The 12,592-nt window shown below is 42.8% G+C and overlaps 1 protein-coding gene across 1 annotated transcript in view; it reads left to right on the plus strand.

The window, feature by feature from the left end:
* The window catches only part of BICRAL (BICRA like chromatin remodeling complex associated protein), a gene marked incomplete at its 3' end in the record, with an annotated part of 82,006 nt that overhangs the window by 47,112 nt on the left and 22,302 nt on the right, over window positions 1–12,592 (plus strand). The window contains exons 2-5 of the mRNA XM_079712750.1: window positions 2,574–2,619; window positions 3,251–3,299; window positions 3,388–3,456; window positions 6,942–8,621. Of these exons, the coding sequence (XP_079568876.1) occupies window positions 2,579–2,619; window positions 3,251–3,299; window positions 3,388–3,456; window positions 6,942–8,621 (1,839 nt within the window). The 5' untranslated portion in view covers window positions 2,574–2,578. The remainder of the gene's footprint in view (window positions 1–2,573; window positions 2,620–3,250; window positions 3,300–3,387; window positions 3,457–6,941; window positions 8,622–12,592) is intronic.

A 12,592-nucleotide genomic window follows, 5' to 3' on the forward strand; every position in this document is an offset into this window, starting at 1 on the left:
GGCTCGGGCTGTAATATGACTGTTTTGGCACCATGTAGAGCTGGGCATGTAGGGATAAGAGTCATCTCTTCTAATTTGAAACTGTTTATAGTCAGGAAAGAGTGCGACCCTTTAAAAAGTAGAATTCTCGGGGTACCCCTGACGAGCTCGTAGAGTTCTACCCAAGGGGGCCTGGAGGAGGAGGTCTGTGTGTTAGGACTGATGCCCCTGAGTAGGGCGGATGTCCCCAAGGAGCGTTTCGTCAGGCATTTGAGCGGCCTGCTTGGTTTGCTGTGGGGGATGTGCAATGGCTTTTAATTTCATCCAGTATTATAAAATTGTTCTTTTATTTGGGGTACTCAAGGAGTAGCTTGTCACTTTGAACTTTGGGGTAACAAATGTTCTCTGTGCTTGAAAGTCCCAGTGGCAGTGACACCTCAGAGGAGTGACTGGTGCTGCCTTCCTCCCTCAGTGTGTGTTAACCCTTGGGCATCTCATCCACTGGAGGAGCTGGGTACAAGTGTAAAGTAGTGAGGGAAGCTGGGAGAGGCATGAAAGTGTTCTGCTTTGGTGTAAGCTATTTTTCACGTACGTTTTTATTAATTAGTTTTTTCCAGAGACTGTTAGACACTTAAAAAATATAAATTTACAAAGGATACAGTGGAGCTCCATTTAAATGGTCATGTTGAAGTAAAAAAATAATATCCACTTTATAGGCTTAATTATACGTCATATTTGGCTAATTTAGTCCATGCGATTGTGATGTCTGGGAGACAAGCCCAGGATACGGTAATGAGCAACAGCTAGTGCAGTTCTACATATTAAATATGATTTAAGGGAAGATCTTCACACTGATTTCTACATATCTACCTAATGATAGTTTTCTTGTTCCTCTTTCCTGTCCCTTTTCACACCTCAAAAGTCGTATTAGGGCTTCCCTGGTGGCGCAGTGGTTGAGAGTCCGCCTGCTGATTCAGGGGACACAGGTTCGTGCCCCGGTGCAGGAGGATCCCACATGCCGTGGAGCGGCTGGGCCCGTGAGCCATGGCCGCTGAGCCTGTGCGTCCGGAGCCTGTGCTCTGCAACGGGAGAGGCCACAACAATGAGAGGCCCGCGTACTGCAAAAAAAAAAAAAAAAAGTCGTATTAGTAGAGTCGTCCTAGAATGCCCCTGAGCACCTGGACATCTGAGTGCTACATGCAGATTTCACTTAGCCTGCTGTGCCTTTCACAGTTTTGGCCATGGATGTTACCTTTTGATAAGCTTTCCCCACTCTGACCTCCTCCTGTCTCACTCATCATCTCTCCTCTCCACTGATGATCCACTCAAGTGGATTGTAATCGTCCGGATCATTCAGCAGCTGAACCAGTTCTCCCATCAACGGGAAGGTCCCACATCGGGGGATACTTACCCCTTCCAGACCCTTCCTGAAGACAGCAAGTTTCCTTCCATGTGGCAGGAATACATTTTATATTTGTTTGGCCTTGTGACTGATAGGATGGGAAGTTGAGGGGAAGTGGAGAGGAGATGGCAGTTTTAACCGAGAAAAAATACTTAGTAGAAACTCTGCCTCTGCCTTCTTCGGGCGTGTCCCTCTTCTGGGCATCTCTTCAGGATTTCATTCCTCCGTCCAACTGCCGTTCACAACTGCCCTTTCCAACGGCTCCAGAACTCTTGGCCTTGGCATTCCGTGATGTAAATTATTCCACGCATGGCTGGAAATGGGTGTGAAACAGTGTTGCCAGGTGCCGGATCACTAGTGTAAGTTTCCTGGATCTCAGGGGAGGGAGGAGAAAGAAAGGGGGAGAACTGCTCTTGAAATTTACACAGTTGTTATTGTTTCAGCCAGAGCACAGTGATTGCGCTGGTTAAGCTGGATACTATCGATGGTTGGGGAGAGAGAGAGATTTCGGCTTGGAGCTGGGGTGAATTTGGGGTTGAGGGTTTCTACTTTAAAGATTCCAGTGTTGGGATGCAGATTGTTTGCAACTGAACAGTTGGCGTTACTGCTGTAGAGGGAGGAACTTGGGACCTTCAGGGCAGAGCCTGTCTCAGTACTGCCTGGGGCGATGGTGCCTCTTCTGTCTCAAAAAGTAGGGACAACTGACTTTTCTGTTTTCCTAAAGATGGCCAAAATATGGCTAGAAATCCAGATTGCTCACCAGGTTTGGAAATATCCAGTGACAAAATTCAAAGACCTCTGTATGCATGAGATTTTTTTCTAAAACAAAAATACGATTTCTCCTCTTGTTCACTGTGTACATTTTGAGGAAGTTACTGTTCATGGTTTACCGCCCCTTTGAGGAATCTGTGTGTGAGTGGTTGCTGCCAACTATCCTTGATTTGTCTAGATTGCTTTTTGACTTGTAAGTTAAGGATTTGTGTTCAATAAAAACAATTTAAATTGAATACTTCATCTCTTGAATGACCACAAAAATTTAAAAGTCACATTCATAATAAGCAATTAGAGGGAAAACTCACATGAATTAGTTATTTATCTAGGAAAGTATAAGGTATATTTTTGTGTTGCATTGATGCTACTGGCTTTAATCTGCTTTGCTGAAACAGTGCTTTCTTATTCATTTTCTTTATAGTTGTCATGGATGATGATGATGACTCGTGTCTCCTTGATCTTATTGGGTAAGATGTTCATTCCAAAATAAGGGTAAATCAAATGTGTGAGGTTTGCTGTACTAAAACAACCTAATAAGCATATTAAAACCAAGTGGGTTTTTTAAATAAAGATTAAATAATCATCATAGATATAGTAGGGAGACAAAGTGACATGGATTAACATAGGGGTCATAATTAGGTAATCCTTTATTAAATTTATTTTATAAAAAATCCTAGGAGGGGCTTCCCTGGTGGCGCAGTGGTTGAGAGTCCGCCTGCTGATGCAGGGGACACGGGTTCGTGCCCCGGTCCGGGAGGATCCCGTGTGCCACAGAGCGGCTAGGCCCGTGAGCCATGGCTGCTGGGCCTGCGCGTCCGGAGCCTGTGCTCTGCAACGGGAGAGGCCACAACAGTGAGAGGCCCGCGTACCACACACACACACACACAAATCCTAGGAGGCAGAAATGAGTGATAATGGGAAATGGAACATCAAAATGAAACAAAACAAAACCAACAAAAAAACTACTAATAGTTTTAAAACAGGGAGAGGATTTTACTCAAACTAATACATCATTTTCTTTTTCCCCTGTAAAAATGAACCCTAAATATAAGTAATGTATTTATTTGCTGTTTTCTCTTTTTGGCTGTTGTTTTCTAGAGACCCCCAGGCATTGAACTATTTTCTACATGGACCTAGTAATAAATCGGTAAGTAATACTCAGACCATCATAGGCATACATTTTGTTTCTTCTTCAGAGTCAAAGTGATCACTTTTTTGAATTTGTACTTTTGCAGAGCAATGAGGACTTGACTAATGCAGGATATTCTGCAGCCAATTCAAATTCAATTTTCGCCAACTCTAGTGTGAGTATTGGAAACTGAATGCAATGATCAGATGTTTCTGTCTCATTGATGCCTAGTGAATTGAAGCTTTAATTGCCTTTGTATCATGATGGGAATCCCTACTTTGTCTTTTGTGGTTGACACAAGAGGAAAATCTATTGAATTTTGTTGACATTTTCTACTTTTAACTTAGTCTATTAAGATTTTTACTTTGCCATTTTCCTAAGGTTTCAACTTTCTTTCTAAAATGCCTCAGAAACATTATAGCCTGAGAAACTTATATTAGAGTCTTTTGAATGTTGTTACATAACCTTTAAAAAAAATCATTCTGTATTGTGGTTACTTTCCAATCATTTTCATCTTAAACAAGGAGAAAGATCATAGTAGCTGACACCTACTGAGCGCTCGGTATGTTCTTGGCACTCAGAGCTTAACATATATTGACCTTGTTACAATAATTCCATGAAGTAAGTTCTATTATTATCCATATTTAAGGATGAGAGAACTAAAGGTTGGTATTTACCCAGTATTACACAGCCAGGAGTCGCAAGCTAGGAATCGAACCCAGGCCACCAGGTTCCAGGGCGCAGGTTCTTAAGCTCTAGGAACATCTAGACAAGAAATCTGACCTGAGGGCAGGGAAGTCCTGCCTGGAAACTATATCCGGATTGCTGTGTTTAAGCCTATGTTACTTTAATCTTTTCAACTGCTTTGTTCTACCATGGATGGTAGTCCAGAGTCCGACCACCCAAGTTTGAATCCTTGCTCTGCCACTTACTAGCTTTATAACCTTGTATCTATCACTAAATCTCTAAGACTCAGTTTCCTTATTTGTGAATCCAGGAGAATGATAAATCTACCTCATAGGGTGGTTAAGATGAATGGACTAGTCCATGGAAATCAGTTGACACAGTGCTCAGTTAATGTCAACTTATTGTCATCATCAGGGTCTTTATTTTCTTCATCCATAAAATGGAATAGTATTCAGAAAGTCCTTGGGAATGCACAGTTCTTTATAAAGTATTTGAGTATGTGTAAAGTATGTCAGATCATAACATGCAAGACTCCTCCACATGCTAGGGGTGGCTTTAAAGCCACAACACTGATTTCCTGTAAGGTTTATGAATTAGTAGCAATTCTGAAATTCATTCTGAGTGGGCAATAACTGCATGTGATGCCATTAAACCCATAAAGTAGACATTGAGCCTGTTTCCCAACACTAATGATTTTTACTTACCAGCTCTCCCACTTCCACGTAAGTATTAATTCTAACTCTTCAGGCTGCTTCATTCAGGATGTATTTATTGTAAACGTGAGTTGCATCATGTCAGTAAAACATTTTAAAAGCTTTTAAAAATATGGAATTTCAAACCTATGGTCTGTTAATTTGTGCATTGTAAAAACATTAAACTGTACCACCACTCAGGAGATAATCCACTGTTGCCTTGATATTTCTCTGCAAAAACAAACAAACAAACAAACCTCCTTGCTTTCAGTTGCTTTTTCCCACTTCCTTTCAAATGACTGTTCAAGTCCTAAGGTGGTGTCCACCTAACTGAGGCCACATTAGTCCCGTTTCAACTGTTGATTGGGTGTCGAGTGAGCTAGTCTTGGCTTTTCTACCCGGGTCTCCCCATCATCTAGCCCCCAACACACCTTATTAGCCTAGCGCTGAGAATCTCTATAGTTTTGAAAGTTGGACTAGTCATTCTTTTTTTTTTTCCTTTGGCTGCGCCATGCAGCTTGTGGGATCTTAGTTCCCCAACCAGGGATTGAACCCAGGCCCTGGCAGCTAAAGCGCCAAGTTCTAACCACTGGACCCCCAAGGAATTCCCTGGACTGCTTTCTTTTTTTTTTTTTTAATTTTTATTTATTTATTACTTTTGGCTGCGTTGGGTCTTTGTTGCTGCGCATGGGCTTTCTCTAGTTGCGGCAAGTGGGGGCTACTCTTCCTTGCGGTGCGCGGGCTTCTCGTTGCGGTGGCTTCTCTTTTTGCGGAGCACGAGCTCTAGGTGTGTGGGCTTCAGTAGTTGCGGCGCGTGGGCTCAGTAGTTGTGGCGCATGGGCTTAATTGCTCTGCGGCATGTGGGATCTTCCCAGACCAGGGATCAAACCTGTGTCCCCTGCATTGGCAGGCAGATTCTTAACCACTGCACCACCAGGGAAGTCCTGGACTGTTTATACTTGATTGATCTATTTTTAATTTTTTTCTTCATCTTTTTAAAATTTTTAATTGTGTTAAAAATATATATAACAACAAATTCACCATCTTAACCATTTTAAGTGGACAGTTCAGTAGTGTTAAGGATATTCACATTGTCTTCACCTTATGTTAAATAACGACTGATTCCATTTTTTTTTCTTTTATAATTTTGACATATCCCATGATAAACTGCTGGCCAGCAGCGTGTCTCTTATCTATCAGTGACTGAGTTCAGTTCCCTTCATTTGCCTGTGTTATTGTCTCTAGTTGGAATGCGCAGTCCTTAAGGACTCATTATGGACAGACACAAACGCACAAGTGAGCGCTTGACAAATGTTGACCAACTTTTACTCTTGAATAGGACATTGAAATGGCTTTTAAAGCATCATAATAAGCTGATAACTTCTAAGAAATCAAATAACTATTCACTCATTTCATATGGGAAGCTTGTTTTTATCCAGGCCGATTTTGCCTGGAGTGGGGCAGGTTAGAACTACGGGAGTTTCGAGAAACCTTTAAAGTCAAGGCTGGATCTGGGATACCTTCTGGACCTCTAGTAGAACCACACTCGGAACTCTCAAAGCTCACATCTACTCCTGTGGTACAAAAACTAGACACTGCTGTGTCCTGGATACACACATACCCTAGGCTGAGTCCCACTCAAGCTTTGGACTTGGGAGCAATCCTGAAAAAATTAAGCCATGCCACTATCTAAAAAATAAAGCTAAACTCCAGGTAGTCATGAGTATGTTGGCATTATTGATCTGTTTCCTGTAAAATAATTTATCAGAGCAGTGAATGCATATACTTACAAAAACAACATTAAACATCATTAGTAAGGAAATCAAGTATCAGAATAAGGTGAGCAGGGCTTCCCTGGTGGCGCAGTGGTTGAGAATCCGCCCACCAATGCAGGGGACACGGGTTCGGGCCCTGGTCCGGGAGGATCCCACACGCCGCGGGACAGCTGGGCCCGTGAGCCGCAGCTGCGGAGCCTGTGCTCCGCGACGGGAGAGGCCGCGGCAGTGAGAGGCCCGCACACCGCAATGAGGAGTGGCCCCCGCTCGCCGCAACTAGAGAGGGCCCACGCACAGAAACGAAGACCCAACAGAGCCAAAAATAAATAAATAAATAAAAATAAATTTATTTTAAAAAAAAAAGAATAAGGTGAGCAGTTTGGAGAGTTGTGTCTGAAAAGCAGACTGTTATGCTTTATTCATATTCAAAAGTGAGATTAGTTTTTTGTTTAAGAATCTCTTTCCAAGGTTAGATATGCCATGTAACATCCTGCTTATTTTTTTAGAATGCTGATCCTAAGTCATCCCTCAAAGCTGTAAGCAGCCAGCTTGGAGAAGGGCCCAGTGATGGACTGCCACTTTCAAGTAGCCTTCAGTTTCTTGAAGATGAACTTGAGTCTTCTCCTCTTCCTGATCTCAGTGAGGACCAACCTTTCGACATTCTTCAGAAATCCTTGCAGGAGGCCAATATCACTGAACAGACATTGGCAGAAGAGGCATATCTGGACGCCAGTATAGGTTCAAGCCAACAGTTTGCACAAGCTCAGCTTCATCCCTCTTCATCAGCATCCTTTACTCAGGCTTCTAGTATTTCTAATTACTCAGGTCAGACGCTGCAGCCTATAGGGGTGACTCATGTGCCTGTTGGCACATCGTTTGCAAGCAATACAGTGGGTGTGCACCATGGCTTTATGCACCATGTGGGGATCAGTGTGCCCAGCCAGCATTTGTCTAATAACAGTCAGATTAGTGGTTCTGGTCAAATACAGTTAATTGGGTCATTTGGTAATCAACCTTCCATGATGACTATTAATAACCTAGATGGATCTCAAATCATATTGAAGGGTAGTGGGCAACAAGCCCCATCAAATGTGAGTGGAGGGCTTCTGGTTCACAGACAGACTCCTAATGGCAACTCCTTGTTTGGGAACTCCAGTTCCAGTCCAGTAGCACAGCCTGTTACCGTTCCATTTAATAGCACAAATTTCCAAACATCTTTACCTGTGCATAACATCATCATACAAAGGGGTCTTGCACCAAATTCAAATAAAGTCCCAATTAATATCCAGCCAAAGCCTATCCAAATGGGTCAGCAAAACACATACAATGTGAACAATTTGGGAATACAGCAGCACCATGTTCAGCCAGGGATCTCGTTTGCCTCTGCGAGCTCACCCCAGGGCTCAGTGGTTGGTCCGCACATGTCGGTGAACATTGTAAACCAACAGAACACAAGGAAGCCGGTCACCTCGCAGGCCGTGAGCAGCGCTGGGGGCAGTATTGTTATTCATTCTCCCATGGGCCAGCCTCACACACCCCAGAGTCAGTTCCTCATACCTACAAGCCTTTCCGTCAGTTCCAACTCAGTACACCACGTCCAGACCATAAATGGGCAACTTCTTCAGACTCAACCCTCTCAGCTCATTTCTGGCCAAGTGACCTCAGAGCATGTCATGTTGAACAGAAACTCTTCCAACATGCTCAGGACCAACCAACCATATTCTGGGCAGATGCTGAACAACCAGAATACCGCCGTCCAGTTAGTGTCTGGGCAGACGTTCGCCGCCTCGGGAAGTCCAGTGATAGTCAATCATGCCTCTCCTCAGATCATTGGTGGGCAGATGCCCTTGCAGCAGGCATCGCCAACCGTCTTGCACCTGTCCCCTGGGCAGAGCAGCGTCTCCCAAGGAAGACCTGGCTTTGCCGCCATGCCCTCGGTGACAAGCATGTCAGGACCTAGTCGGTTCCCTGTTGTCAGCTCATCCAGCACTGCCCATCCTAGTCTTGGGGCTGCGGTTCAGTCTGGTGCATCAGGATCAAACTTTACGGGAGATCAGCTGACCCAGCCAAACAGGACTCCAGTACCGGTCAGTGTGTCTCATCGTCTTCCAGTTCCTTCTTCCAAATCTACTAGCACCTTCAGTAACACACCTGGAGCAGGAAGCCAGCAACAGTTCTTCTGTCAGGTAATATTGTCAAACAAATGATAATATCAAACATATGTTTGGATGATTACGGAATGGAAGAGTGGAATGAGTATCTGATAGACTATAATTTTCATCCTAGGCTCCCAATTTACTATCTTAAGATGTTCAACTTACTATTGATTGCCTTTTTTCTTCTTAACTAAAATGTTTTATCCAGGGTAGTGTTGTGGTTTAGAGTGGAGACTCATGGATTTGAATCTAAGCTTAATGACGTGGAGCAAGTCTTACCTTAACTAACCTCTCTAGAGGTTAAGTTTTTTCATCAGTAAAGTGGACATAATAATACTACCATCCCATGGAATTATTGGGAGAATTAAATGAGGTAACCTATATAAAGCACTTAGCATATTCCCTGGCAAATGACAAATACTTAATAAGAGCCAATATTAAGACATATACTTGATGGAATGTATTATAGGCATTTAAAAGGAAAGCTTGTTTTGGATGGACTGGGTAGAGAAGTCACGGCTGTCTCTTGGGTGCCAACTGGAAAGGCTCAGGGACCCAGTGAGACTCAGCAGTGGGTAACTGGCCTGCACAGAGGGATGCATATGGAGGGAGGGATCCAGGGCAATGGATTTGACCAAGTACCTGAGCCTACTCTTACCAGAGCATTGTGCCGGTAAATGACTGTGGGCAATCTGTAAAACCATGTAAGGATTATGTTTCTGAAAAGCATTTCAAAGGGTCATCACCTTTGGTCCTTCAGCGCATCTGCCGATCTTTGAACTCCTCTGGCTTTTGGTTCTCACTCATTCTTAGCATGTTCTGTAGTTCCAGCTCCATACCCCACTCCCCCACCAACCCCCTGCCGGTGGTCTACCCTCCTTACTCCTCCATTTTCCCTGCCTTTCTTCTCCACATTTAGAAGAATTCAAAAACTTCTCTCTACCATGTATATCAATATTTTTAAAACTGTATACCTTTTTTTTTTTTGCTGTACGCGGGCCTCTCACTGTTGTGGCCCCTCCCGTTGAAGAGCACAGGCTCCGTATGCGCAGGCTCAGTGGCCATGGCTCACGGGCCCAGCCGCTCCGCGGCATGTGGGATCTTCCCGGACCGGGGCACGAACCCGTTTCCCCTGCATCGGCAGGTGGACTCTCAACCACTGCGCCACCAGGGAAGCCCAAAACTGTATACCTTTGACTTAGTAATTCCACTAAGAATCCTAAGGAAACAAAGATTATTTATGATCAAGGCTGTTCATTGTATTACTTTCGGTGTCAAAGGTGTGTGTGTGTCTTTGTGTTTTGAAATAATGTCAGGTTTATAGAAAAGTTAAAGTTTCGAGACTAGTGTAAAGAATTCTCATATACCCTTCACCAAGATTCCCCAGATGTTAACTTTTTACCCCATTTGTTTTATCCTTCTCTCTCTCTTTCACACACACACACACTTACACACACAAACACACACACACATAGTTCTGAGAGTAAATTGCAGGCATGATGCCTCTTGACCCCTACATACTTCAGACTTCAGTGTGTATCTCTTAAGAACAGGGACATTCCCCTACATAACCACAGTACAGTCATTAAAACCAAGAAAAACAGCATTATTACAATATTATCATCTAATCTACAGACCTTATTCTGATTTAGTCCATTTTCCCAATAATGTCCCTTACAGCAAGAGAGAATAAATTATATTATGTTTTGTTTTTATGGTCTAGGATCCAACCTAGGATCACTGCCTAATTCTGTTGTCATGTCTTTAAATCGGAAGCAGGTTTTTTTTTCTTTCTTTCTTTTTTTTAATTTTTGGCCATACCGCGTGGCATACAGGATCTTATTTCCCCAACTAGGGATCGAACCCACGCCCCCTGCAGTGGAAGCGTGGAGTCTTAACCACTGGACCGCCAGGGAAGACCTGGAAACAGTTTCTTCATCTTGCTGTCTTTCATGACCTTGATTGTTTGTTTGTTTGTTTGTTTGTTTTTGGCTGTGTTGGGTCTTCGTTGCTGCGCGCAGGCTTTCTCTAGTTGCAGCAAGTGGGGGCTACTCTTTGTTGCGGTGTGCAGGCTTCTCATTACGGTGGCTTCTCTTGCTGCAGAGCACGGGCTCCAGGCGTGTGGGCTTCAGTAGTTGTGGCACGTGGGCTCAGTAGTTGTGGCTCTCGGGCTCTAGAGCACAGGCTCAGTAGTTGTGGTGCATGGGCTTAGTTGCTCTGCGCCATGTGGGATCTTCCCGGACCAGGGCTCGAACCCGTGACCCCTGCCTTGGCAGGCAGATTCTTAACCACTGTGCCACCAGGGAAGCCCGACCTTGATTTTTTTGAAGAGTCAAACCAATTGTTTTGTAGAGTGTCCCTCAATTTGGGTTTCTCTGATGTTTCCTCATGATTAGATTCAGATTATACATTTTTGGTAGGATTGCCACAGAGGTGATGGATGTGTCCTCACGATGTGAACTTGTCGCATTCCTGGTGATGTTAACTTTGAACACTTGCTTAAGATGGTGTCTGCTTCATGTGGCGTCTGATGCATAGTTAATAAGTTTCTTTGGGGAATTACATTGAGATTATGTAGATATCCAATTTCTTGTCAAACCTGAACACACTAGTTTAAGCTTTCATTGATAATTCCTGACTGCATCAGTTATTACTAAATCAGCTGTTACTGTGACAGTCACCAAATAGAGACTTTCTAATTCCATTGTTTATTCTACATTAATTGTTGGCATTCTACTCTAAGGAAGAGTTTTTCTGTCTCCCCCTTTTGCTTATGCCAGTATGGACACATAGGTTCTTATTTTATTTCATGTGTTAAAAATTGTTACAATCAATTTTTTTGATGCTCAAATTGCTTTGATGCCATTGGGCACCCCTCCAAATTGGCTGCTGGTCCTTCTGACATGTTTCCATCATGCTTTGAGCACTTCCTTTAATTTCTAGCAAAACATGATGTTCCACGTTCGTCTTTCACTTTCCCTGCCCCTGCCCTGGAATCAACCATTTGAGGGACCTTGTTCCTTCTAGTGGAGAACAATATTTAGAAGCCAAGATCTGAGCTGGGACTTATATGTATTTACACATACACAACATCTATAGCTGTCTATCTATCTATATTAAAAACCATGAGTTCATACTGATACTTTCAATTCTAATCCAGTACCACCAGGTTCATTATTCAAGTCTCCTTTTCCATATTTGTAGCTCTCTTTTCTAACAGTGAGAAAGCCTGCCCCACAATATATTTGCTTATTTGCCCAATCCTAGAAAACAAAGAAAATAGTTTTAGAATTGCTAATTCATAGCACTGTGAAAAACAAACCTACTTCAGACTTCAGTATTGGTTTACATTCTGTCTTTAACCTAAAGGTGTATAGTCAAAATACTGTGTTCAACACCTGAAAATACCACAACATTGTAAATCAACTATACTCCAGTAAAAATTAAAAAAAAAAAATACTGTGTTCAAAAGTTACTAGAGTTAGTACTTTTTTTTTCCTCCCTTGGTATGGTTATGCTATTCTTTTGAGCTATACTTTTGCTTGTTTCTGTTTGCGTTTCATTTTAGAATTCTTTTCCCACTACCTTTGTTGATTTTATCTATGTAATTTCTTTTGAATGAGTGAACCATTAGCATGGTCCCAAAAGCCAGGGCTATGCAGAAAGTGTGCTGGGCAGTCTCCCTCCTCCCTGGCCTTTCTCCCTGCTCCCACCCCTCCCTCCATCCTTTCCTGCCAGTTCTCATCCATCCCCTATTTGCAGAAATCTCATTAGTTTCTCCTTTATTTATCCTCTGTTTTTTTTTCACACAGATAAGCAGATACATGTATATTTTCTTATTTCCCCTCCTTTCTTACTCAAATATAGCATACTATAGATAGATATTCTTCTATACTTTGGTTGCAAAAAAGTTTTCTAAACCCAATATAATAATTCTCCAATAGTAGGAGGATTATTGGATATAATGAAGTATTATGTAGCCATTTTAAATGTTTTTGAAA

Source organism: Hyperoodon ampullatus, assembly GCF_949752795.1.
Source record: "Hyperoodon ampullatus genome assembly, chromosome: 10".
Taxonomy (NCBI): domain Eukaryota; kingdom Metazoa; phylum Chordata; class Mammalia; order Artiodactyla; family Ziphiidae; genus Hyperoodon; species Hyperoodon ampullatus.